The 27,523-nt window shown below is 50.4% G+C and overlaps 8 protein-coding genes across 8 annotated transcripts; 4 read left to right on the top strand and 4 right to left on the bottom strand.

Moving 5' to 3' along the window:
* Positions 1-646: 646 nt before the first annotated feature.
* N7500_002087 (uncharacterized protein) lies at positions 647-2,890 on the bottom strand (the record flags this gene model as incomplete). Its single annotated transcript, XM_056673233.1, has 3 exons — positions 647-1,105; positions 1,162-2,510; positions 2,731-2,890. 3 exons carry the CDS (start codon positions 2,888-2,890, stop codon positions 647-649), a joined length of 1,968 nt encoding a protein of 655 aa, XP_056533758.1.
* Positions 2,891-3,167: 277 nt separating this feature from the next.
* N7500_002088 (TFIIIC subunit 6 family protein) lies at positions 3,168-4,129 on the top strand (the record flags this gene model as incomplete). The annotated part of the gene is made up of 2 exons (XM_056673234.1): positions 3,168-3,233; positions 3,284-4,129. 2 exons carry the CDS (start codon positions 3,168-3,170, stop codon positions 4,127-4,129), a joined length of 912 nt encoding a protein of 303 aa, XP_056533759.1.
* A 1,437-nt stretch (positions 4,130-5,566) lies between these two features.
* N7500_002089 (uncharacterized protein) lies at positions 5,567-5,788 on the bottom strand (the record flags this gene model as incomplete). Its single annotated transcript, XM_056673235.1, has 1 exon — positions 5,567-5,788. One exon carries the CDS (start codon positions 5,786-5,788, stop codon positions 5,567-5,569), a length of 222 nt encoding a protein of 73 aa, XP_056533760.1.
* A 4,913-nt stretch (positions 5,789-10,701) lies between these two features.
* On the top strand, positions 10,702-14,091 carry N7500_002090 (glutamate dehydrogenase (NAD(+)); the record flags this gene model as incomplete). Its single annotated transcript, XM_056673236.1, has 3 exons — positions 10,702-11,011; positions 11,067-13,897; positions 13,957-14,091. 3 exons carry the CDS (start codon positions 10,702-10,704, stop codon positions 14,089-14,091), a joined length of 3,276 nt encoding a protein of 1,091 aa, XP_056533761.1.
* Positions 14,092-14,403: 312 nt separating this feature from the next.
* Positions 14,404-15,566, bottom strand: N7500_002091 (uncharacterized protein; the record flags this gene model as incomplete). The annotated part of the gene is made up of 2 exons (XM_056673237.1): positions 14,404-14,463; positions 14,550-15,566. 2 exons carry the CDS (start codon positions 15,564-15,566, stop codon positions 14,404-14,406), a joined length of 1,077 nt encoding a protein of 358 aa, XP_056533762.1.
* Positions 15,567-16,517: 951 nt separating this feature from the next.
* On the top strand, positions 16,518-18,668 carry N7500_002092 (threonine/serine exporter family protein; the record flags this gene model as incomplete). Its single annotated transcript, XM_056673238.1, has 1 exon — positions 16,518-18,668. One exon carries the CDS (start codon positions 16,518-16,520, stop codon positions 18,666-18,668), a length of 2,151 nt encoding a protein of 716 aa, XP_056533763.1.
* Positions 18,669-19,779: 1,111 nt separating this feature from the next.
* On the top strand, positions 19,780-20,250 carry N7500_002093 (uncharacterized protein; the record flags this gene model as incomplete). The annotated part of the gene is made up of 1 exon (XM_056673239.1): positions 19,780-20,250. The coding sequence occupies one exon, from the start codon at positions 19,780-19,782 to the stop codon at positions 20,248-20,250; it is 471 nt and encodes a 156-aa protein (XP_056533764.1).
* A 1,175-nt stretch (positions 20,251-21,425) lies between these two features.
* N7500_002094 (type I polyketide synthase) lies at positions 21,426-26,824 on the bottom strand (the record flags this gene model as incomplete). The annotated part of the gene is made up of 3 exons (XM_056673240.1): positions 21,426-23,350; positions 23,397-26,669; positions 26,746-26,824. 3 exons carry the CDS (start codon positions 26,822-26,824, stop codon positions 21,426-21,428), a joined length of 5,277 nt encoding a protein of 1,758 aa, XP_056533765.1.
* Between the last annotated feature and the right edge of the window lie 699 nt (positions 26,825-27,523).

The raw sequence follows: 27,523 nt of genomic DNA on the forward strand, positions 1-27,523 counted from the left end.
AATATTTATGTTTTCTTGTCATATATTTTCTACCCTGATAAGGGCTCATGCTTTCCATTATGTTGTACAGTCACAGCCATAAATCAGTATGGTCATTCTACCTTATACACTCCAGTGTGGTCTCTGGTATCAGGCGCTGCCTAGACCTGGATCCCAATCACCCATGGACCTATTTTGCGGCTATAAATTAAATATAGGTAGGAGCTGACGTTTAACCAAATAAACACGCAATGGTACTTTTATAGGAGGCCAATGGGGGTTTTTTTTGGAGATTGTTGGTAGCTTTCTAGCAAAGAGAAAGCAACTCGCAGAACGCCCGGCATCCGAAAGCAAGTAGGGCGGGAAACCAGAAGCCAGTAAACACACAGTAGCACTTGCAGGTTGTGTTAAATCAAATGAAGGTCATAGTTTGATTCGTGAGAGGGTTCTATACTGTTGGCCTTGGTCAAGGATTTCCAGTAGCAAAAGGGGTATCTGGGGCAAACGTGAAATAAAGCGCCGAAAAAAAAAAGATATATCAGCAAAAGTCGTCTCCATGGTGATTTGCTAAATTGGAATGGGTATAAATTTGGGAATTTTGAGGATAATCCGACCATAGGGGGGGACTGGGCAAATAAGTCGTTGACCGTGACAGATAGGCGATCAATTAACTAGATCCCCACGAAAAGCTACCCCCTGGCCCGCTCGAGCCCCATCGCTGAGATCGCTTCCCTCGGTCGATATAGTTTTTAATGACACAAGGAGCACGGTCGGGGCCCTGGCACACCTTGTGACGGTTGAGATGTTTGAACTTTGGGCCAAGGGGACCATTCACGAAATGATACTGGCCTGCAAATCGATACTGACGAGAGTCACCTAGTGGGTAGAACTTGTCACCCCAGTGACCCCTGTAATGGAACCATTCCGTTGGGGCAGAGGGAGTGAAGGTGGATGCCCGCAGATTCTCGTTGGCAAAGTCATAGGTGTAGGCCTGCGAGTTGAGGAGGGGATCCCACAGTGGACCGCGGTCGGTTACATCGTGCAGCAGTCCCCAGGGGAGAATATACTCGTGCACTCCGCTCGTGGCGTACATGGCATGGCTACCCTCGGCAGAGTAGATGACGGGCTGGCAAAGTCAAGTTAGTGAGTTAATCCTTACTATTGATGTCGTTCGGGACTCACCCGTTTCCCGAGCTTTTCAACGGCTTCATAACTATAAGCCTCCCCGCCCTGGTGGGCGCTGAAGAAGAGCGCTTTCGGTTTGCCATTGTGGAATCGAACAAGACAATGCTCCCAGTCACCAACATGATTGCCAAACCGCACGTTGACAACAGTGTTACCGAGATTGAAGCTGTAAAAGTAGAACCAGAACGCATCGACGATTCCGTTGCCTTTATCCATCACCACCAGGATTGCAGGGGCATCGCTTCGACCACCGGCACCCTCATTGTAGATTTTCTCTCCGCCATAACGTTTACGGATTTCTTCTTTGAGTATTTGCTGGGCTTGAAGATGTTCATCGGTGTTGGATTGGTGCGCAGCGACAGTCTCTTGTTGCATTTGAAAATCATACCACTTGGCACGATCTTCCTCCGTGTCACCCGGAATATCACCATCGATCCGACCATCCCAATCAGCCCAGGACTCTTTTTTGTTGTTTGCATCTGTTTGCGGGATATTTTGATCACCCTCCAGCCACGGTGGTCGCGTCTTTACATCATCATTGCTCTTCAAGAAAACATGCCTGCCCCTGTCCCACTTGTTCAACTCATCCAAATCGGCCAGCGTCGGATGGTTCCATTCGGCCTCAATTGGCGTGTAATTCAGGGTTGGAGTGGTGTGATGCAAGTGCTCTGCGATATCCCCAGGCCAGAACTGCTCGCCAGAGTAAAGGTGAACGAGTGGGGCATAGTGAAAAACATAGTCCGGGATCTGCCGCCGAGCCCGCTCTTCGGCATCCCACTCGGACTCACTAGCCCCGCTAAGCCACCAAGAGCGCCATGCCTCTGGCTCGGCATCTTGCGCATTTACCCACTCCGCTGGATCACAATGTCCAAATTCGCCGTGTGCGGTTTGTAAATGGGCTGCACCACAGATGCCGAGCCATCGGCAGGATTTGCGGTCAAACCACGAGCGCGAGCTCGCAATCCAGCTCCGCTCCTCCCGATCCTCGGCAGACCAGACAAAAGCAGCCGGCCGGACTACGTGGAGTATGCTGTTGATGGATACATAAGCAATCAGGGTCGAGAGAACAGCAATGGTTGCCTTGGCCTTCCGGGTCATCTGCTGGAGCGAGTCGACATAGACTGTCAGGGCCGAATACCTATGTGGGGTATGTTCATAGACTGTGATTTCGGGAATTCCAGTCGAGGCTAAGGGTTCAATGCAGTGGGAGTCAAGTGATAGGGCTGCAGTGGTTGGGCATCCCCCGGGAACTATGGTGGGACGAGAGATAACGAGAGTTGGAACGAGGGCGCACAACAGGACCGCGAGGTTACCTATATAAAATGCACAACCCTTTGTTAGCCCGGCTTTCCGAGTCTAGCTGGGGTTTAAATCCCGATTGATAATTTTAGAGAAAAACGTATAAGAAAAGGAAAGAGAGACGGCAAGGATAATTTAATATCTCGAAATGGCCAGACCGGGAGCCTGCGGAAATGCATAGAAGTCATGGCCAAGCCGGATGCGATATACCGAATGCATATAACAGCTCATCCGTCCAGAGCCGGAGCGGAAGAGGCGGGAACTTACGAAGAGATGATCCCATTGTCCCAGTTGTCCAACTTGTTGCGGTGAGGAAATAGTGTGAGATTCTTTTTTTCCCCCATAAGGCTGAAGGAGCAGGAGTGGGTATAACTTTACTTGCAAGATTGGTTCCAGACAAGGCTGTATGATGAATGATATATAACATTTGCTTAGATGTTCATTGTATTTGAGGGAAAACAGCCAATCTACAAAATAACCCCTCCATCTGAAACACGAAAAGAAAATAAGCAAAATTTGATGCCATATTTGCCACTATGTCCCATTTATGTGTTGATTATAACCCGATGTGGAAGAGAGGGGAACTCATGAAGCTCCTGGGGTACCTGGTTGGCCTCACCGCTTGCAGATAGCTGACTCAGCTGTATCTTATCTCTACGGGCTTTTCGTTCCAGGCCCCGACTTTGACCTTGCATGAATTCATGATGGATACAATGGTTGAGTCGGAATCCGATGGAGAATATGAATATGAATATGGCACAGAGACTGAGGTGGGAATGATTCACCTTGTCTTCTCATAATGCTGCTAATCAAGTGGCAGACCTTTTATCTCAACCTGGACCTGACCGCCCACCATGGCCCAGTGCGCCCCCCACGTCGTCGTCCAAAGGAAGCAGCATCTTTGGAGAATACACAGAACCCCGCAGACGATATGAGCCAAGGATTTCCAAGCGAAGCTTACCATCCGATCGAGAGCGCCGAGACAAGCAGCCTCCCCAACGAGCGGATCCAAATTCTCGACCTTCACACAACCAACCCAATCATCTCATACTACAACCAAATGTTCAGTTGCTCCTGGGCTGATCAAATTGGCACTGAGCTAGTTTTTGCCAGCCCAGAAACAGAAACCGACACAGAAAATCACTTCCCGCCATCGCTACACCGTGGACCATCCTACGAACTTGTAGCTGCCAACAGCGTGAAGATACTCGGTCGGAAGGCACACCTTGCCCCCAGCGCTGGACCAACAATAGCCCAAGGCTTTACCGAAGGACCCAACGCAGGCCCTGACCCAGAGTCCGCGTCTTCTCAAGGAGCCGATCACCTCGGCGTACCCCGACGTCCCACAGGGCAATCCCACCAGGCGCAGTTCCTCCACCGTTTGCAGCAGATCAAAAACGCCAAAGGAGAGGGTGATACCGTTCGCACAGTCATGAGTACACGTCGGCAGGTGAATATGGCGGACAGACAGCAAGGCTGGGCCCGCACCGAGGCACAGCTCGCCGAGATCGAGCGGTTGAACGAACGTGCTTCGAGGGGGGATTTAGAGGCCAAGGCGACCCTTGAGCTGCTGATTCAAGAACTCAATCAAGAGCTGAATCCTGATGAGTCACAGTCTGATTCTGACTCGGATTTGACATCTGACAGTGATGATCTTACCTCATGAATGTGCAGATTGATAGTGTGCTGACATGGACACAGAATCCGGTTCTGACTTCTGTGTTTTCAGTCAATTATCGCCTGAAAAAAGCCACCGGGTCTCAGAACCACACTAAATCTATGCCGTAGTCTCTACGCTTTAACTACGTAGCCGTGCTGTGCTGTCACATGGAATCATTCCGGGAACCAGGAACCAGGAACCGAGGAGCAGCACTGATGAGGAGATATTGATACCCTTGCTGGAGCCAAACAGGCTACTACCGTGATGGAGAGACAGCCGATTTTTACTTTACATAATACCGGAGGAATGGTATCACGACCCGGGACAATCATTTCAAGCAACCACTGGGAATGACATGGCCCACCCAACTCGAATGGCCCCATCGATGGAGCCATCTTAGCCAGTTTACCACCCAGGTGGATCCAGATGGTAACGTCATCCCCAAACCCAAGGGAATGACATCCTTTCCATTGAACAAAATCACCGATCTCGCAATAATCCAACAATATGTAGAATATACCGTCTACAACATAAATTTCACTTCATACCAATTGTATGCTATATATAGTGTTTCCCCTTTCAGCATCCAGAACATCTGCATAGATCACAGAGCAGGCTATGCCACATCTATTTCCTGAATGCGAGACTAGTGACGTGATCGGCAGATCCTCACATGCAGTAACCAGATGGTTTGGGATTCGCGTCGGACAGTAGGTTCCTAGTCTAACCGATATCTTGTACGGAGTATAATGTACTGGGTAATTTGTATTCTGGGCGCATGAAAGTACTAGATTGTATTCTATTACTCCGTACGTGAGTCGCAATTACATCGTATCTCGGACTTCCGAGGTTGAATGCAAATATCGTACTGCCTTCTATAGTTATACTCCTCAGTAGCAAAAGGTAGTACAGTAGTCACTGTGTACTATATACCGGGCAATAAGCATAGCAAAGTGCCTATCAACCCCATCAAGGTCACACAAAAGCATAGTATAATAAGAACATCAATTCTCTGATTTCTGATTTGAAAGCCCAGGGGAAAAAAAAGAACAAAACATTACTGAAAACACCAATTCCCCAGACTTTTGAAGGCGCCCAGACACCTGAAACCAGAACCAGATAATAATTGTCCCGCGCCGTCATGCAACGCTAAATCCAACAAGCTACACGCAAACGAAAGATGAAAACCAAAACAAGACATGAGGCTAACAAGCATCGCAGATATCAAGTCAAAGACGGGTAGTGAAAAAGAAACCAAGAGCACAAACGGACAGGATGGGCGAATCCGCCAAACAGTCTCACATGTCCATGTGCGCAAGACCATTATCCGAGGATATTGAATGATGGTACAATAACTTCTTCAAGTAAAGAAGCCCAAGAAGGGGATTTATCGCAGAGCGATGGCGAGAATGAAGCCCAAAATGAAAGAGAAGAGAGGTTTAATCACTCCAGGCTCAAGTTGGGGATGTTATTGTAACAAGCCTTGCCCTTGGCACAGGCAACGGGCGATGGTGGAGGCGCAGGAGGCATGCCATCGATGAGGACTGAGCGGGTCTTTTCTGCCTTTTGGGTCGAGGCTGTCATCATGGCGCGGGAGAGATCCTGCGACATTGAGAAGGAGGGAGGCATGACGGGGGTTGCGGTCTTGGTTGCGACGGAGGCCATTATTTTGGGGTTGGATTTCGTGGTTCGAGGTGTAGAGATTGAAATGGTAGTTCAAAACTCTTGAGGTTTAAGCGCTAAGTAGGTTGAAGAATGAAGTTGTTGCTTGGTTGGGTTTTTGTACTTGGGGAAAGGATGGTGATCGACAACCTCAGCTCGAAGCTGAGAAGGTTGAATTATTTTTGAGCTGGATTCACAAGATTGAATGTCAGCTTGATATTCGTGCAGAGTGCTTGTGCTTTGTACTTGGGATCTGGCATATGCTCCGTATAGATGGAGCTTGTGGCTCCGAAGTTGCCCGAGTACCCCCGGTTTCGGGGGATCGGGTCGGAGCGATGTGATATGGGTAGTGACGGGAGTTATACTTACAAGGATCAATGGAAGTGGATTCGGGTATGCCCGAGTAATGTAGGAGGTGATAAGTGAGTTGGTTGTGATGAGATGATAGGATGTAGTTGTGATGGCGAAGGGGGGCCCAATTAACTTGATTGGGATAATAATTTTGTTTGAGAAGACTTGAAGATGATCAGAGCGAACGATGATAGCAACACTGTCGACAATGCTGCGTATGTGAAAATAGTTGTAGTGTATGAACAGAACTAGAAAAGTAATAGAGATTATTTCAGGGTCAATGGGTCGTTTATATTTTTTCCAGACCATAAATAATGATCGTTAAAAAAAAAAGAAAAAAAAGATATGAGACACCCCCAAAAAAAGATAATCAAATCAAGAAAAAGCCATCCCCGTAAAAGTGTGGAGGTATACATTCCCTGGGGAAGCATCAAAGTACCCAGTACATACCTGGACCTAATGCTTACTCCCTGGAGATCTGCCCGCCAAGCCTAACCGCCTCATTCTAAACAGCCCAACAACCCAATTATCGAGGGAGACATTCGTCGGAAGAGCGGGAGCCCAACCCCCGAAACCCAGTCGGGGAGATAGAAAAAAAATATATTAAACATCTTAGATTGAACAAAGGAGATGGAGCCTTACGCGTTAGTGTGTGTGGGGAAGAAGACCAGGGGTGAGAAACTGATCAATCAACCAATATGTACGGAGTATTGTGTTATTGATATTATTTGCCATAGAAACAGCTAGCTTGGGGGGCTAGAACAGCCAATCAAGCCAGGTGAATCGGCAAGGCCCCTTGAGAGCTAAAGACTTAACAGTGTTTCTCATGATTCTACACCTTCTAGCGTCCTTCCTCGAGCTCACTTTTGGACCTCGGCAAGCGGATACGGCGATCCTTTCGAGAAAAGGACCCATCGACCAAATTGCCGGGGCTATCTAAGGATCCTTCTCTATTGCGGTGTAGGAGATCGGCTTGAGGGTGGCGAAAGGAATCGGAGCTCTTTGATATGCCCTGTAATATACTGTTCCGGGGAAAGATATTACCCTGACTTTCCGATGATAGTCCAACTGGCGTTTTCACCGTTGATTGAAAGTGCTCAAATCGGGAACCTTTGCTCTTTTGACGTGTTCATCGAATTCCGAGGTGCATGGTTAATTAGGATGATCCTCCAAAGATTGAGACATAATTACCTACACTCGGTTGGATCACATAACAAGGACGGCTGACCTACCGGTATACCCGCCTATAATACTCCGTATGACCCCATAAATTCACCAGGATGAGATAGTATATTGCACAACGCCACAAACCAACCTGTCTACCTACGTACTCCGTAATTATTTAGGAGCTTCGCTTAAATCTCAAGGGAGAGTGGATCACGCCAGGGGTCGAAACAGTCTGGGGCGCATATCCAATCCTTTGTTTAAGATGTGTTTACACCGTATACGGACTAGATGACACGGGGTTTACGGAGTACGATGTGTCCGAAGCAGGGCTACGATCCATAATCTAGTCTTTCTCTGAATTACGATTCACAGTCGACCTCCTTGGTAAATTCAGGGGTACAAAAACGTTGAGCTACAAAAGTACCAAAATCCCCTTGACCGTTCTACAACGGCGTTGATCGACGTCCGAATAGGGAACTCCACAATCTTTCTCCCCCAGATTCAAGGGGCGTAGTGATTTTACTATTTTCAATCTGCAATGCACTCCACTTCTCTGCCACATACGTACGCACAATGCATCGTTATCTGGGGGAAAAGGTAGGGGGAGGGGGTCGAGTGCTACTCTAGAATCTCTAGAATGTCCATTCCACTGATTTCCTGGGTGCCGGGTCTCCGACGGTGAATCAGGGCTCATTTCCCGGGAATTTTGGACCCCCTTCGATCTCACATTTCCTTGTAGTATCATAATAGCAACACTAATACATTCGAGGGAGTATCTTATCGTGGTATCAGCAACTTCTATGCTATGTCCGGTATACTTGCATATCGAAGTGCACCATGTACCTCATGAAACGGTCGTAGATAGCATTCTTTTTGTGAACACGTAAGATAAGGTCTCGGCGTGGTGACCTGTCCTGCTCACCGCTCGTTTAAAGATACCTTTGACTATGTATTCCTTTTCGATAGAAAGTAGAGAGAGGTCAAAGAGGGGAACCGATGAGTTGGCTGCTCAGTGTGTTAGATAACCACACCATTGTCTGCATTTGTGGCGCCAAGTGTGGGATGGATTCATCAGGTACAAGATGTACAACACATATTATGCATGACAGTGAGCTGACGTGATCATGGGCTGCTAGCTAACAATTCGGACTACTTGAACATACATAAGACCAACGTTGGTCTGCCCAATACGTCAGATCAACTCGTCTGCCTTATTTACAGATGGGATATCCTTGTAGGTGCCAGACCTTCAAGATTTCTGGTAGGAGGATAGCAGAGATAGTCTTAGGCATACTTTCAATGGGTACCTTGGTGTACCCCCCAAGCCAAATGATAAGGCGAACGCAGGGGATACTGGGATCGCAAAAGATCGAGACCAGACAATCGACCTCGCTCTACCGGGCAGGATGCCCGATCTATATATTGGCACTGACGAATATCGGTTGGGAATCGCGATCTATTCTGGCCTTTGCACGTCTTTCGAAGATCTGTATCTAATTATAAGTCTTGGGCTACTAAAATCTTTCAGGAACGAGTGCCCTACTTTGCACCTGCAACTCTGAACTCTATGCCATTTCCAACCTTGCAGAGAATATACTTTCGAAGACGCGACCTGACTTATCTTCTAGATGATCTTCTGACCTACTGGTGCCCGTGTCCTGTCTTGAGACTTGACACTTGAATGCACAAGGGTCTCCCTAACTGCCAACAGTAGCCGTGATCGTGGCTAGCGTCTGAGCTCGTGTTAGATGGTGACACACCCCTGGCAAGCCTTGAGAAAGGGGAAACCATTCTATGTTTCCAGTGAACCGTGAACCAGGTAAAGTGAAGAAGTACCGGGGGGAATTCGGAAGGCCCATCCGAGCGGGAGTGGTCTCCCCAGACTGAGAAAAATAAGATAACCTTGGAATTGCCTGAGGCAATCCATGGACCCTATTTACGTCACGGGGACGGAATATCATTTCCCCTAGAGGATAGTGATTACTTCATCTCTCCCGTTGGCGGCGGGATCTTCCAATCGCAAGCCCGCCGAGAGCCCGCTATCACGTAAAGGCCCCGCCCAGATTTTAAGGCGTGAAAAATGTGATCATATGTGTATGTCTTCGGGGTCATGTAATCTCACGCAATCTGTGGCCATGTGCAAAAGAGGATAAAAGATGATACGTTACCCCGCAAATCTATCCAGGTACCAGCCCTGGAGAGCCCCGAGAGCCCCGAGAGCCCTTAGAGTCCCCTTTGGTTGGGGAAATGGAGAAATGGAGACAGTCCAAGGTTGGCACCGGCTGTTTTATCACCGGGCCGGGGACATTTGACTAAGATTTGCATCAAATTGCCATTGACCTTAGTCAAACTTGTCAAACGCATCAAACTAACCCCCCAATGGCGAAAATCCCCCGGACCGAAACAGCCACCAGTGGATCTGAATGAGGGTAGTCGATCACGATGCGATCTGGGGGGGCGCCATTTGGCCTGGAACGTTAAAAATGAGGCATTTAGTAGGCTAGAAAGTGGAAAAAAAAAAAAAAAGATCAACTCGGGGGCTTTTGATCCTAGCTGAGTGGGTTCTCCATGACACATTGCATTCCACGATGTTCGATAGAGATCACATCATTTTCGATATACATCATACTTCGACATAGTAAGACATCTCAGGTGACCAGAGTATCTCTCTATTTTCAATTCAACAGTCTTTTTCAGGTCACCTGCTTCCGTCTTTTTGCCCCTGTTCCTGTACGCCTCAGCCACGTTCCAGGCTTTGAGGCAATTCTTTTTTTTTTTTTTTTTTTCTCTTCATATCGGCCCGCATGACGCAGCGGGATTTTTTCCTTCGGCCTGAGAGCTCGGAAGGAGGGGAGGTGAGCTCCAATCAGCGTGCAATGCATCGCCGGCTCTTAGTCAAAAGTGGACAGAGAATGACCGTTTTGGGAGGACTAAGGTGGAACTGCGGACCTCAATGGACTTCGAGACTCTCTATACGGTTGACCTCGCGCCTACCATCGGTTATAACTGGTCAAGGGTGTTGCGGGATATATGTAATAATAATAAAACCAAGATATTAATAGAGATTGAAGACAGTTACTAAAAAGTTGAGAATCAAGATTTGTATATAAAGTCCAGGGTTCCCCGGATTTTCTAATTCCAAAAAACCATTCCCTTTTCTTATCACCTTCAGTCCATGGCGACAATCGGTGATCATTGTATCTCCCAGTAAGTCTTCTTGTCTCTTCTCCTTGCTTGTTATCTCGACTTCCCAGTTGAGATAACAACATTCTTTGTGTTCCTTATCTCCCAACACGTGCCGCAGTCGATGATTCATCTCAGCTCATGCTCTTGTCTAATATAGCTTCTTTCATCTTCTCACTGTTACGTGTTAAGAGGTTTACCTCACATACTCAATCATGTCGTCTCCCGCATCTACCCCACAGTCGGAGACTCCCAATGGCAATGGCGTGAGCTTGCCTAGTCGGCCTCAGCCTAAGCCCTTTGCGAGCCAAGATGGAAGCTCCGGCTCCGGCACCCCCATCGGCTTCCAGCGCTATCCTCCCCACAATAAGCACTTAGATCATGCCGTTGGAAGTGCCTTGCGACAACCGTCCCCGCAGCCCACTCACTTGGGCATTCCCGGTACCCCGCACCGTGTACTCTCCGAGGAGGACCCGGGCTACATTGCGGCTACCTTTGAGGGCAAACAAAAACAGATGGAACAAGGTCAGTAGAAGTGATTGATGACATTGAGATGACACAATTGGCTAATTACCAGCAGTGATGGACATTTTGGAGGAGAAGGGCTTCTTCCCTAGTGACTTTGTCATCTCCGAAACCACCTGGTTCTATAACAAGCTTGGCATCGACGATACCTACTTCCAGACTGAGACGGTGGATGCCATCGTGACTCAAATTCTATCCCTCTATGCCGCCAAAGTCGCCGCCTACGCCCGCGATGATAAACAACTGGAGATTCGCCTGGACAAAGAGGCCGAGGACCATGCTGTCTACATCGATACCAGCAGGCCCGGTATGGCTTCTATCGATGGTCCACGCTACGAGCAGCGCATCGACGAGAAGTACGTCAATCACTCCAAGGGTGCCAACAGCTACCGTGTGGAGACCTTCCGTTCGCCTAGCCCTCTGCCAGGCGACAATGGCCAGCAGCTCCGCTGCTACTTCGTGTACAAGTGCCAGTTCGCCAATCCCACCCCCTCACCAAATGAGACCAACATCGATATCATTGGCGAGAAGCGTTTCTTGCAGAAGGCCACCCCCAACACCAAGGCGATCTACCAGGAAATTATCACTACGGCCGTTGGTCGCTCCGGCCCTGTCATCGAGATGTTCGAGATCGAGGGAAGCCGTGAAAAGCGTCTCGTGATTGCTTATCGCCAGGGATCCGCTATGGGCTTGTTCAGTGCTCTGTCGGATCTGTACCACTACTACCGCTTGACTAGCTCGCGCAAATACCTGGAGAACTTCTCCAACGGAATCACTGTGATTTCGCTATACCTCCGTCCCTCGGACGAGTCCGGGATCTCTGCCAAGTTCCCTCCGATCGAGGCTGCTATCCACCAAATCATGAAGGAGATCTCTCTTTTGTATTGTATCCCTCAGAACCGCTTCCAGGGCCACTTCGCCACCGGTCGTCTGAGCTTACAGGAAACAATTTACGCTCACTGCGCGTGGGTGTTTGTACAGCAGTTCCTTAACCGTCTGGGCTCTGAATACACTTCGTTGTCCGCACTGTTGGACAGCAACAACAGTGTTCACGCAGAGTTGCTATCAAAGATCAAGAAGCGTCTGCGCACAGAGACTTTCACTGCTGATTACATCTTTGAGATTATCAACAAATACCCCGAGCTGATCCACAAGCTCTACCTCGACTTCGCCAACACCCACTACGTTCAGACCCACGAGTCTGGTGATGACTTCCTCCCCACCCTCAGTTACCTGCGTCTGCAGGTTGACGAGGTCCTTGACGGCCCCAAGCTGAAGCAGCTCATTCGGGGCACCGCCATGAACGAGCACGATGAGATGGTGATGACCTCTTTCCGCGTGTTCAACTCCTCCATCCTCAAGACCAACTTCTTCACCCCGACCAAGGTGGCTCTCAGCTTCCGCTTGAAGCCGGACTTCTTGCCAGAGCACGAGTATCCCCAGCCCCTCTACGGCATGTTCCTAGTCATCAGCTCCGAGTTCCGCGGTTTCCACCTGCGTTTCCGCGACATCGCTCGTGGCGGTATCCGTATCGTCAAGAGCCGAAACAGCGAAGCATATAATATCAACGCTCGCTCCTTGTTCGATGAGAATTACAACTTGGCCAACACTCAACAGCGCAAGAACAAGGATATCCCCGAAGGCGGTGCTAAGGGTGTCATCCTGTTGGATGCTGACCACCAGGACAAGGCGCGGGTCGCCTTCGAGAAGTACATTGACAGTATCCTCGATCTGCTCCTGCCCCCGGTTAGCCCCGGTATTAAGGATCCGATCGTTGATCTGCACGGCAAGGACGAGATCCTCTTCATGGGTCCCGACGAGAATACCGCTGAGCTCGTCAACTGGGCCACCGAGCACGCTCGCAGCCGTGGTGCTCCCTGGTGGAAGTCATTCTTCACCGGCAAGAGCACTAAGCTGGGCGGCATTCCCCACGATGCTTACGGCATGACCACCCTCTCGGTCCGCCAGTACGTACTCGGAATCCAGCGCAAGCTGAATATCGATCCTTCCACACAGCTCAAACTGCAGACCGGTGGTCCTGACGGTGATCTTGGATCCAACGAGATCCTTCTCTCCAATGAGAAGTATGGAGCCATTGTTGATGGATCTGGTGTGATTTACGATCCAAACGGTCTGAACCACGAAGAGCTTATCCGCTTGGCCAAGAAGCGCGCTATGATCTCAGAGTTTGACATGACCAAGCTGTCTCCCGAGGGCTACCGCATCCTCGTGGACGAGAAGAACATCAAGCTTCCCAGCGGCGAGATTGTCCACAACGGCATGATCTTCCGTAATACATATCACCTGCGCTCACAAGAGAAGTTTGACGTGTTCGTGCCTTGCGGTGGCCGCCCGGAGTCCATCGACTTGTCTACCGTCGGCAAGCTCATCAAGGACAACAAGTCTATCGTCCCCTTCATCGTTGAAGGTGCCAACTTGTTTATCACCCAGGACGCCAAGCTACGCCTCGAGAAGGCCGGCTGCATCCTGTACAAGGATGCTTCTGCCAACAAGGGCGGTGTGACATCTTCCTCTCTGGAAGTATTGGCCTCGCTCTCTTTCAACGACGAGGAGTTCGTTGAGAATATGTGTGTTCGCGAGGACGGCACCGTCCCCGAATTCTACCAGGCCTACGTCCGCGAAGTGCAGGAGGTCATCAAGTCGAACGCCGCTCTCGAGTTCGAGGCCATCTGGCGCGAACACGAGCAGACTGGTGTGCTTCGCAGTGTACTCAGTGACCGTCTCAGCTTGGCCATCACCAAGCTTGATGAGGAACTCCAGATGACCGAGCTCTGGGACAACGTTGCCCTCCGTCGCTCTGTGCTTGGTGACGCTCTTCCTCGTCGTCTGTTGGACAAGATCGGCCTGGAGACCATCTTGGAACGTGTATGTCTCCCTAAATCCTTTTTTTTCTTGCTTTTTGAATTCCCGCTAATAAGTCCCAGGTCCCTGAGAACTACCTTCGTGCTATTTTCGGCAGCCACCTGGCCAGCCGCTTCGTGTATGAGTACGGCAACCAGCCCAGCCAGTTCTCTTTCTTCGACTTCATGACCAAGCGCCTGGCTAAGGTTCAGTCGTAAGCCTTTGGGATGTAACATTCCTGTTGCGAAAGTGTTGGTTTTGATTCTGTTTTGACATTATGTTTCCCCTTTGACGAGAGAAAGACTTTCCGGAGTCCACGAAATACTTAATACGGAACAAAAGAAGATCTGTTCCTTTGACGAATGTATGGTTTAAAAAGTTTGGCAAGCGAGAGAAGAGAGAGGCCGTTTGGGCAATATGATCCGTTAGAATCAAAAATTCTTACCCATTGAAACTAGCAGTTTTATCCTACATAACTAGCATGTAGATTCTATTATATTACACCAATCAACTTCCCTGTCTCCCTCATCTTACCTCCATTTAATCTGAGACGACAAAGTCTCAGCCATAATCAACACGATATTCACAGCCTACATAGAAGGTCAGTATATCAGATCAACTGAGTAACACCCCTAGGAAGCCCACAAGCTCCGGATTTAAGCCAGGATAAACACACCAGTAACAAATCTACTCCCTCGCGAACCTCTACCTCCCACCTCGGCCTCGACTTCACTTTGGATTTACTGTAGTCTATCACATTGTGTCTCGTGATATGCATGATCTTCTGATTACCCATCATCACACCCGTACCGGACCCAGCTAGCTGCATCACTCTCAACTCAACCTTTGCGTTGGGGGGTGCGTCGACTTCTGCAATATGTCCTAGTCCAGGACTGGGACTAGAACTTTGATTGGCATTCAGCGATGAAGATGAAGGGAATGGTGAAGCCGGCGCTGGCTCTTGCGGCGGCTCGATTGCATCGAGCAGATCTCGTAGGGAATTAGGCGAGTCTCGGCGGACAGAGTCGTAGGAGGGGAGAATGGACTGAGCAGTATGTGGATGTGAATCGGGGAGTGGTGGATGTATCTCTTTCTCGTTCCTCTGCGCCACACCCGCATCCCCAGAAACAGCACTATAAGGCGGCGGCTCGTCCGACACCGCCAATCCGCTCCCACTTTCACTTTCTACAGCTCCAGACTCCAGCCTAATTGCAAGCGCATTCACAAAACGCACCTCAAGCCCAAATCCACCCCCAACCCCAACTCTGGACCCAGGCCCGTCGCCAGCCCAAGGTATAGAAGCTACCAATAAATCCGCAGTCCCCGGAGTTTGCTTCGGAAGTCTCACACTCCACTTCCGCATGGTTGACAACCAAACACGGCGTATTATGAGCACCGGCACGTTCTCCGTGTCGCAGACTACGCGGCTCGTGTTTGGCCATGGTTTTCCGAACACGGTGTAGAGGAGGACGTCGCGGTCTGGGCTACCCGGGGCTTCGTGTGGGCGGGTGCGGTAGACTGTGTAGGCGGGGCAGAGCTGTTTGCTGTCTTGGGTGGGTGTGATTGTCAGGGTCGTTGCAGTATTGGTTAGGAGATCTGCTGGCGGGGAGAGGAGGTGGTGGGGTTGGAGGGCTATCGGTGCTGTAGGGGATATGAGAGGGTTGGATTTGGATTTGGATTTGGATTTGGACATTGGGCTTAGGGTAGGTTGATGTTTATGCATTCAATTACAATGGAGGCTGTGTATAGAGATATAGGAAGAGAGGAAGAGTTGGAGAAATGACGAGATTGATGGTGGGGTCGGGAGTGCCGGATAAGTCTAGAGATGGTCGCCATTTAAGAGTACAATATGTATGTCCGTATATATATGCATCTAGTGGAATGAATAAGAATTTGTGGATTCCGATTTTTATAAGAAAGTAGGAATATATGAGAGCATAACTATTCCAAGCACTTATTGCCTGACTACCGGAAATACCGGACATAGGTACTTGGCTTCACTGTTTGACATGGATAGTACATGGACTGCCGTCTAGACCTATACTTCTCATGATTCCACGTTTCTAACCCTCTCTACATCTCAACTTCTATAGGCTGAGACAAAATCCTATGAAGATTCCACTCAGGTGGAACCATGGTCCACACATGCCAATGCTAGAGGCGTAGTCCAGACCGAAAGAAAATTCTGCTTGGGAGGGAATTTGGAGAAGAAATATGAATAGAGTTGTATGTGGTGAAATGTTTCTATTAAGAAGTTTTTTTTATGTTAGGCGTGTTCGGATATCATCTTTAAGGGTCAGGAAGAAGTCGGATATAAATTAAACCTGTCAGGGGTTGACGGGACGGGTTTAAGCGTGTCTATTTCCTATTTGGGTCGGGCCAGGAACAAATCCTACGCGTGTTCAATGCATAAATTTCATTAAATTGAATGAATCGGGTTCTCCATATCTTAGACAGAAATCCACCTTCATTTTCTCTCTTTTGAAAATGATATCTGACCGTTTGTGGGGCATTCCCTTACTAGCTGCCGCTTTTGCCTCTAGTGCAAGGTCTGTTGAAGGTCTTATTCCTCGGATATTTCCCATCTAGAAAAGGCAAAAGAGTCAAGCGCACTTCTACTTCCAAATATTCAACGTGTGCTGTGATGTCGGAGGCGCAGGAAAAGTTTCCGAGCCCTCCACATCTTTCTGCGGAGACAGCCGAGGGCAACCCAGTCGAAGACAATGACCACAATGTCAATCACGACCCAGAAATTCCTCGGTCAGACGAGGCTAGCCTGAAGCCTCGTCTATCGAATATCCAAAGATGGCGGACAGCAAGCCAACGGGTGCGGACTGGCGCTGCGACGATAGCCGAGAAGCTCGGACGACCCCCCGAAAGAGAGGCCGATGGTTTGGATTCGCCAATGTTACCAGAGCAGTATGGAGCAATAGACGATATCCGAGGAATTGAGGCTCGTCAGGCAATCGATGAAGAAGCTCGGCTTCTAGGAACAGACTATGATTCACAAGCTCGGCATTTGGTGGAACGAATGGGGCTACAGTCCGGACAACAGCCTCCACGCATCGAAGAACCACGTTCGGGTTCGACAACCCCAGGAACTACAGATGGGACGGCAACACCAGGCGGGCCACCCGGAGGACTCTTGTCACAATTACTTCGTGTATACGCCAACAACCTCCACACTGCGAGTCGGATGAGTGTTGTCTCCACGGCTTCAGAAACGGAACAAGATATAGAAAGCCTCCCACCATCCGGCACAGTGACACCGGGTGGGAAGAAAGAAAAATTGAAATGGTATAACCATGGCAATCACCCCAACAAACCAACCCACAGCTACACTTCCTCACTTATCAACGCATCCATGGATTTGGGCCGGGTTGGGGTTCCCGGTGCCATAGGCCCCCCTCCTGTGAATCCCAAAGAACGAAAGAAGCAAAGGCGTAAGAGCAAGAAAAACATCAAGCTCACCGTCCACATTGCCGCCATCCTCGCCCGCCAACAATACATCATGCAGATGTGCCGCGCTCTAATGAAATACGGCGCCCCGACCCACCGCCTCGAGGAGTACATGATGATGACCTCCAATGTACTGGATATCAAAGCACAGTTCATGTACATCCCCGGATGCATGATAATGTCCTTCGATGACCCGCTCACTCGTACTGCGGAGGTAAAGATCATCCGCGTAGTCCAGGGACTGGACCTCTCTCGTCTCGCAGAGACACACAACATCTACAAAAAGGTTGTTCACGACGTCATCAGCGTCGAACAGGCAATTCACGACCTAGACGAGATTATGCAACGCAAGCCACGCTACAACCGCTGGCTCCTCATCTTCCTAACTGGCTGCGCCAGCGTCGCCGTTGGCCCATACTCCTTCAGTGCCCGACCCATTGATCTCCCTATAATCTTCGTACTTGGCTGTCTAGTAGGCTTCATGCAACATGTCGTGGCACCAAACTCAGCCACTTATTCAAACGTGCTAGAAGTCACCGCCGCGGTCCTCACCTCTTTCCTCGCACGCGCTTTCGGCAGCATCCAGCACAACGGAGAGCGCGTCTTCTGCTTCTCGGCCATGGCGCAGTCCTCCATCGCAATGATCCTTCCGGGCTTCGCCGTTTTAAGCAGCAGTCTCGAGCTACAGTCGCATCAGATGAATGCAGGCTCGATCCGGCTGGTCTTTACGATTATCTACTCACTCTTTCTCGGGTACGGTGTTACTGTCGGTACGACAATATACGGACTAATGGACCACAACGCTACGAAAGAGTCGACCTGTTCAAATTTGCCGGAGGTCTGGGGAAACGAATATATCCAGCACTTTCCCTTCGTCGCGCTGTTCTGTTGCTTCGCTGCATTGATCAATCAGTCGAAAGCGAAACAGTTGCCGGTTACGATCCTCATGGGTGTTTGTGGCTACGTCACAAATTACTTCAGCACGAAGAAGCTCGGCTCGAATCAGGTTGCTAATACTGTTGGCGCATTCACGATCGGCCTCCTGGCTAATCTGTATAGTCGGTTGTGGCATGGTCATGCGGCCGCTGCTATTATCCCGGGTATCTTTACCCTCGTCCCGTCGGGTCTTGCATCTAGTGGGTCAATTATCTCTGGCTTGCAGTACGCTGAGGCTGTTGCGTCTGGTAATGCCTCTAGTGCGACCTCCAATAGCTCGCTTACCTCGCTGGGGTATGGTATGATCCAGACAGCTATTGGCATTTCTGTTGGCCTGTTTATCTCCGCTTTGATTGTTTATCCACATGGGAAAAAGCGGAGTGGAATCTTCAGTTTGTAAAATCTGGCGTGCATTTGTTTGATTTAGCGATTAATCTTGTTTGTTTCATATTGTATCATTTACATTAGCGTCTTTGTTTCCCAAAGAGCGATAAAGGCGTGCCGCTTGTACCACATACACCATCTAACCACTCACTATATACACGGTCACCAATCCGAATACCCAGAAGCAAGGCATCAAGAAAGCCCTCAAAAAACGCTACTCAAGCCGAAGGATTCAAACCAATGGACTATACATAGTTGCAAAGTCGCTTGATACAAGTTCACTGGCGCTATTTTTCTGTATAATATTGAGAGGTGTGTCTGAGGTGTCTATAAAGATTTTCTCAGTTCATGCTCATGTTCTCATCCCCATCAACCTCCAAACTACTGGCTTGATCCTTGCTTGAAGGGAATTGCCGTTTGTGCAAGGCGCAGGTTTCAAGGGGTGTCTTCTGGTTTTGTTTGTTTCAGTGCTTGGCCTACAGGCTATGGGCAAAATTTAATGGAACCCCCCCCCTTTCCCCCGGGCCGAAGAACTATACTAAGTCAGATACAACACCCGATGAATAGCCCAGCCCGGCTTGTGCCGAAATATCTTTCAATCTCGACAAACAGCCACTATTTCCGACTGAAGAAGGTCTGAATATAACCGTATCCGATGGTCCATGGGGTGCGCTTGTAGACTACTCAGTCCTACTTATACCTTTCTTTATGATTGGCTTTTCTTTGTTTTTCGCGCAGGTTTAACTTAGCAAATGGAGATTATTCTTCTCCTTTCGAGTTTTTTCCTCCACGGATTGAAGATTAGATAGCCTAGCAACCTGGGCGGCCTAGCTGGTACGAATCGTCTTTTTGTCTTATGAGGGTTCAACAACACCATGTTATATTGCGCAAATCTGTAACAACAGCATAGAAGGTCCAACTATGACGTACAGTGAGATAAGCAGACGAGAACAAAGAGCAAGAGACAAAGGAGACAAGAGGATGACAATTAATATATTGTTTGCTTCTACATGTCTTTATCAATAGCCCCCTCTCCACTCCCCCTCTGTATGGTTTTCTCCTCCCTAAATCAGCATGTTTTGAAGAATCTTCCTATCTTCATCAGACCCCTGGTATCTATGTACCCCATGAAGAAACTAAAACAGGAAATAAGAACAGAGGCTCAATATATGAATGAATGCGATGGTAGCCAGCCTGATGATACCACACGATTCACCCCGGCTGGAGACACGGCGGCTCCTACTCCAAACGAACAAGAGGACACTGGCACATCCACCTCTGCAAAGAAAAAGAAGGCTGATCGCTCCCTCCCAACTTCGCACATTGTGGAACCCGGCCATGGACTTTCGTATGACTACGCGTGGTATCATTCACCGCTAGAAGAGCCTGCTGTGTACCACATGAGTGACCCTGCAGCGGCTTTGATTGCATATGCGGCTATCAAGGCAGTGAACGAACGTGTGCAGTTTGATCTGCGGAACATGAAGTCCATGCTGCTAGAACGTGAATTGATTGAGGACTCTGAGGACTCTGGGTTTGAGGACGGATACGCTAGTTCTTCAGATGATGCTGTTGATGTTTTTGCTGGTGCGAGGTAGATGGGGGCTAGATGGGGGCTTGGCATGGACTGGTGTGGGCAAGATGGAGACAAATTTAGTTGTTTACCTTTTGGTCTTCTGGGGGAGAGATGAAGCCATTTTGAAGATTCTCAATACTTTTCTTTTCTCGAGTACGTCCCTCTGATAGATGGAGCATAACAAAATGTTTTTTCTTTTTGATTTATCGGTATTTTGTAGCCCTGAACCTTTCCATAACTCCTTTTGATAGTGGGTTACAGGAAGAAGATCATGTAGACCTCACCAAAGCCCATAAAGCCCACAGTCCAGCCCGACCTAACCCGCAAATAGGTTAGATTTTCGGCCCGGTCCTTAGGCCCATCGATGATGGGCTACGGGCTTATACCTCGAGCCCACTGCGGGCTAACAGGAGCCCAGATCGGCCCTAAGCAATATAAACATAAAAGTTGAACCCCCCCTTTCAGGATAATTTAATTACCTCTGTTTTATGCCGTTTTCTTACCCTAATCCCTAAGGTGATAATATGTCCAAATTAATGATTTAGAATCAATTACTAGCATTCAGAGCGCACATCAACTAAGAAAGTTTTAAAATTACATAGGCTCACTAGAAAGTGGTAGTGCTTCCCTGAGAAACCTGATAATATATCTAGTATCAAAATAGCATTCTTCACCTTTTCGGTTTTATCTTAACCCCCAAGCATCGGATTCTGTTGGAATTTGATATATACACTTATAGTATTTTCTTTATTATAAATTCTCAATTTAAACCTTATACTATCGGTGGAAGGTTGTAATAAAACGATTATGGAATCCACTTTGTTAGCGCCTATATAGGTTTTTATAGGGGGAAGGTCGAGGAAGATGGACCAATCTAGGAAGGCGACGATGTCACACGTGACCCGGAGACTTTCACGTGCTTGCTCTGTTTCTTTTGGCCGAAAGCGTCATTCTAGAGGTGCAGATGAAGAATAAAGAAAAAATATATATATATATCAACTCTCTAGTACCTAGCACTCTTGAAATTCATGAGAATACACAATAACACGCCTTCTACGTAAATCAGTGAAATGGAGAACGCAACAACAACTCTCAGAAGTCGGCAAGAAAACACAATCGTCCCAATCTAAGTTCAAGAACAAGAATCGAACCGTCCAATTCGCCTCGACCAGCCAATCGCGTTGAATTGGAGATCACTCAATTACCAATCTTCTCAGCAAACCACACCACTAGATGACTGACAGTTGGATGACTCCAGGTCAACGTTGGGGGCACCGCGACCTTCAGCGTTTGCTGCAGCTGGCGACGCAGAGTGACTGTCATAACAGAGTCCACACCCAGATCGGCCAGGGCTGCCTTTGAATCCACATCCTCAGCAGTCATCTGCAGCACCTTGGCCACACAGCCCCGGATTTTCTCGTCCAGATACGCCTTGAGCTCTGGTCCTGATGTAGGCACCGCATCACTGCCATTCGAACCTGCAGCCGGCTGCGCGGTGCTAGACAGCGTACCCACGCGCCGCACTGCGATATCATTAAGGATGGGTACCGGCACCGGCTCCCCCTCCTCAAAGGAGAGACTTCGCAAAACGACTCCGTGGTCCATATCATACTTGGCGAGATGCTGCCATGCGGCGAAAGCCTCATCGCGGGTCACGTCCGTGATTCCTTTGGATTCTAATTCTGCATTGATGAAGTCTGTGCTAGCGCCCATTCCCAGGCCCCGCCACGACGTCCACTGGAAGGATACGGCTGAGTCACCCAGACGCGCCCGGTGGGTCGCCAGTGTATCCAAGAAGGCATTGCCACTGCCGTAAGAGGCTTGGCCAGTGAAGCCGACCAGGTTTCCACAAGAGGAAAACATGACAAAGAAATCCACGCTCTTAGGGGGGAAGACTTCATGAAGGGCTAGTGCACCCGCGATTTTGGGCGCGAGAACCCGGCTGAAGGCGTCGCGTGTGGTTTGCATCACAAGCTCGTTATCCAGAACACCGGCAGCATGAACGACACCCAGGACTGAAGGCAGGGCGAGGCGGTCCAGCGCCGTCGACAGGTGTTCGGCCGCATCCGGCTTGGTGATGTCCAAGGGGAGGACATGAACCGAGGCGCCGCGACTCTCCAGGAGGCGTATTTTGGCGATGGTCGGCTGGAGATCCGCGCCAACCTGGTCCCAGGTCCGGCGAGGGGGGAGGGAACGCCGCGAGATCAGCAATAGACGCCTGGCACCCTTCTCGACCAGGAAGTCAGCGACCTCGAGTCCGAGTATGCCAAGGCCACCGGTGATCAGATATGTGCCCTCGGGGCGTGGAAGGAGACGAGGACCGTCGCTGACAGGGCGCAGCTTGGAGCGCGGTAAGCTGCGGAACCGGGAGATGCGAGCGATTCCGTCGCTGATTCGGATGATCTCGGCCCCCTGAATGTATCGCATCGTCGACAGGGGGATCGTGGGCTCTTCAACGTCAATGAGGGATCCCATATCGGGATGCTCACTGGCGATGATTCGCGCCAGGCCGAACAATGGGGATTGAGCCAGGGCGGTGGGGGTTTGACCCTCGCCCACGCCCGCAGTGAGGGTGAAGACCTTGATAGGCAGTGAGCCATTGACGATGAATTTGATCAATTCGAGCAGATTCCAAGTGAACGACTCGGATGCACTGGGGACCTCCGCTAGCGAGGCGACCTCACCGGGGATGTAGGTCACCACAGTTCCCTTCTCAAGGGGAAGGGATGAAGCATCGCTGAAGAAATCCTGTGTGGTGGAGTACTGGAAAGATTGAATCCCGGTTGGCAGAGTTGCTGCATACTGAGCCCGGGTCGTAGCATCAGGGGAGACTAGGATCACCGTCGTAATGGGCAAGGGCTCCTCGGCTGGGGTGGCCGGTGGCCAGGCGATTTGATGAACGAGACTCTCCATGCTGCCACTGACGCCGGGGGTACCTTCAATCTCCGAGAACCGCATGGCCGTAAACTTCGCGAGGACCTCGCCTGTTTCGCTCACCACGCTGACGTGAGAGGTGGGCACTGTATCCGAAGCCTCCTCGACGTAGAGCCAGCTGATCTTGGGTGGGTCCTCCGAGGTGAAGATCTCCACACGCTCGATCTGGGCTGGCATCCGCAGTGCAGCTGTTGAGAAGATAGTTGAGCCAACGGAGGTGGCAGCGTCGAGAACCGGAGCCCAGGAGGATGAATCCCATGGCAGGGGGGGCATCTCCCAGGACGGCGGGATTGACATCAACACGCGCCAGCATTTCCGTTGCATTGCGATGATGCTCTGTCACCGCCCAGGGGAATCCCATGGCCGAGACGCCCACCTTGTCCAAGTAGTCAATCGAAAAGTTGTCTGGTAGTTTGGTGACCAGTCGTGACTTGACGGCGGCGAGGTCGATGCGATCTGCTGAACCCAGCACCTTCCGATCCCAATAGGCAGTGGTGTGTGTGACCCAGGAGGCATCGTCATCCAACGCCGAGGGCTCACTTGGAATCAACCGGGACACAACCTTCACCTGATCCTGCTGCACTACGACCTGGACGGACCGTGGCGCGTTGATAGCAACGGGAACACGGAGCACCACGTTTTGAAGCATCTGGCCACCGGTGCCTTTTACGAAAGTATTAATCAGACCTGCTGCGGGAACGATCTCGGTACCGTGCAGGGGATGGCTGCCGGGGAAGGGCTTAGTTTCGTTGTCCAGCCTGCTAGTGTAAACAAAGGTGTCGGTGCCGGGCACCGGGATGCGCTGTCCCAAAAGCGTGTGTTTTTCGACGTCATGTGTGAGGCCAGTATGGAGGGGCGCTGTCTCTATCTTGCGCCAGATGGGCTTATGCATCCAGGTAGTGGTGGGCAGACCGGTGGCCCAGCGTCCAGGCATCTGCGCTGCCCAGTTCACTTCCGCGCCGCGGCAGTGAAGCTGTGCAATGCTATGCAAGACATGCTTCTCAGTTGGCTTCTGGCGAAGGAGAGTTGGGATAACCGCAAAGTCCTCCATGCCTGCATCCATTAGTGTCTCGTTGATAGAGTGAGACACCACTGGATGGGTTGAAACTTCGAGGAAGAGGCGATATCCGTCCTCAACAGCGGCTTTGACGGCCGAGGTGAGACGCACACGATTGACCATGTTGCCGGCCCAGTATTCCACGTCCCGCAGGTCCTGACCGCGAGGGTCTACTAGTGCGGTGGAATATAATCTGATGCTGGGACTCATGGGGGACAGTGTCTCTCCGAGCACATCACGCAGAGGATCCACAAGGCCATTCAGGGTTGGACTATGGAAGGCAATATCACTCTTGACAGTGAATGTCTTCACGCCTCGTGCCTTGAGGGTCTCTGCTGTCTCGGCCACCATATCCTTGTCTCCAGCCACCACGCAGGAAGAAGGCGATGAATCAATGGCCACAACCAGGTCTGATCGGGGGCCTAAGATCTCTTCTGTCTCGCCACTAGGGAGGTTGACAAGGATCATGCCGCCCTTGCCCATAACCTGTCGGTATAACAATGCTCTGCGGGTGACAATAAGCGCGCCCTCTGCTGGGGATAAAGCTCCAGCCACAACACTGGCAGCAATTTCGCCCACGGAGTGGCCAATCACGGCCTGCGGAGTGATACCATTGCTCTGGAGCAAAGCACTAAGCCCGATTTGCATGACATAAGTTAGGATCTGTACCCGATCAGATGACTCAAAGTCGCCCGTTCGGAGCAGCTCTATTGGTGACAGGCCAATCTCAGTTTGGATCAACTCGTCAAGTGGCTGAATGGCTCCGAAGAATACAGGATTGTGGATGAGTTGCTTGCCCATGTCCGGCCACTGCGCACCGTGCCCGGAAAACACCCAGACAACGTCCTTGCTAATGTCTGCGCCCAATACACGGCTCTGGGTCGTGAAAATATGGTCAACTCCATTGGCCAGTGCTTGAAGGACCTGCTCCGCATCACGGTGGTCATCAACCACAAGCGCTGCTCGGTAGTCATGGTGATCTCGTCGCGTAGCCAGAGTCGTGAGAATATCACTCAAATTTTGATCTTTTCCTTCAGCAGTCATCCACTCCCGCAATGTTTTGGCTTGAAGTGCTAAACGCTTTTCCTGTGGGCCGGACAATAGTAAAATGCCTGGTCCGGTGGCTGCCCCGTCGTCCAGGGGATCTGGCTGCAGGATATGACTGAACTCCTCGATGACTGCGTGGGAAACGGTACCTCCGTACCCATATGAGCACACACCTGCTCGACGGATGGAGTCCGAGGAGGGCCACGGGGTGGCCTCCTGGACGACCTTCACGCCAGCTGTCTTCCAGTCAATCCGGCTATTTAGTTTTGTCAAGTTGGCCTGGGGTGGCAGGACGCCCTTTTGAATGGCCAGGACTGCTTTTATAAAGCCCATGACGCCTGCACCGGCTTCCAGATGGCCAATGTTAGGCTTGACGGACCCGATATAACACGGATCGTCAGCGGGACGGCCGGCACCGTAAACGCCTGCGATGGCAGAAATTTCAGTTGGGTCTCCCAGAGGTGTGGATGTGGCATGTGCTTCCACATAGCGCACGGTGAGAGGGTCAACGTTCGCAGCGGCGAGAGCATTGTGTGCTGCTAGCTGTTGTGCTTTGGCATTGGGAGCCATGATGCCGTTTGTCTTGCCATCCTGGCATACTGCACTGCCCTTGATGACCGCCACGACGTTATCATGGTCGAGCAATGCACGGTGCAAACTTTTGAGAACGAGAGCGCCGGCACCTTCGCCTCTGGCATACCCATGGGCGTCATCATCGAAGGACTTGCAAGATCCATCAGACGAGATGGCTCCGGCTTTGTCGAGGACGCGGGTCAAGCCTGGTCCACAGAGGGCATTGACGCCTCCAACAATAGCCACCTGTGATTCCCCTAGCCGGATGGCCTGAACTCCGTGATGAACGGCGACGAGAGACGACGCACAGGCCGCATCCACGGCGGTACTGGGTCCCATCAAATTGAGGTGATAAGAAATGCGATTGGGCACACCACAGTACGCAGTACCAATGCCCATCCAGGCCTCAACATTTGGCAGATCTTCCAGGACTAGCTTGGAGTAGTCGTCCGAGTTCACACCCCAGAAGACCGCTGTGTCACTGCCAGACAGGCTCTTGAGAGGAATGCCGGCATCCTCCAGAGCTTCAGATGCCACTTCGAGGGAGACTCGCTGTTGGGGGTCCATCTGCTCGGCCTCCTTTGGAGAGATACCAAAGAATTGACAATCAAAGTCCTCTAGATGGTCTAAGAAATACCCACGCGACGTCGTTTGCTTGAGAAACTTTTCATTCCGTGGATCCCGACGGTAGTAAGGCTCCCATCGCATTGGTGGAATCTCACCCACTGCACTTTTCTGGCTGAGAAGCGATTGCCAGAGAAGCTCAGGGTTGTGGTTGCCTCCGCTACGCGGCAGGCCATGCCCACCACCGCCACGTCGTTGGAGAATTCCTGTTGATTGTTAGTGAAAGCACGCTTGTGATGGACGATGCAGCACGCCGGGGATAGGGACCACAGACATATTCACTGTATTCAGTTCCAGGGGTTTCAGCTGGTGCTGGGGATGTTTTCCCAGAGGGATATGTAGAAGTTGCAGCAGAATGCATGTCTGTCAGCAGCAGTTAAGAGACTCGGTCCCTTAGCAAGGTCAAGCTTTCTTCATGGAAAGATGACAGCTGTTGGTCATTGACTCCCCTTTATATATCTCGTCCATTAGTACAAGATATAGAAACCCATTCGTCCGGACCTGCTCTGGGCCTCCTCTGGGCCTCCCCTCCATAGCAGTTTCTTATCGCCTCGGTGAGACCGACATCCCGAACATTCACAAGGTTACCTTGAGCATCAGCAGTATCAACCAAGATAGTGGCTGCCGCTGTCTAATTTCCGAATTGGGACATCTTTATCTCCATCCATTCGTCAATTCGTCCATTCGGGGGTTGTTCGGGATTCCGACATAATGCAGCCAAGCTTCGCAATTTAGACGCTGACGACCAACGGGAATAACCGTGAATTATTGCATTCCCGCCCGTAAGCAGTGGCGATGGCGATCTTGACATTTGTCAGGGTTTTGAGACGTTGAGGGCCGTCAGCCCTAAGCCTGAACGGGATGCATGCTGATTAACCCAAAGGAGTGCCAGGAGTGCCGGGATTCACTTCTTCAAAAGGTGCCCGCTGAGCTATCTCACCCTTTAGGATCTTCATCGGAAACTCCGTGTAGATATCCCGGAGGAGAATTTTCATCGTAACCTTTCAAGTTTTGATCAGGCCATTTCGACATGTCTTGTCACGCAGGCAGCCCATGGGGG

This window comes from Penicillium coprophilum (genome assembly GCF_028826855.1).
Source record: "Penicillium coprophilum strain IBT 35676 chromosome Unknown utg000002l_segment0_segment1, whole genome shotgun sequence".
NCBI lineage: Eukaryota > Fungi > Ascomycota > Eurotiomycetes > Eurotiales > Aspergillaceae > Penicillium > Penicillium coprophilum.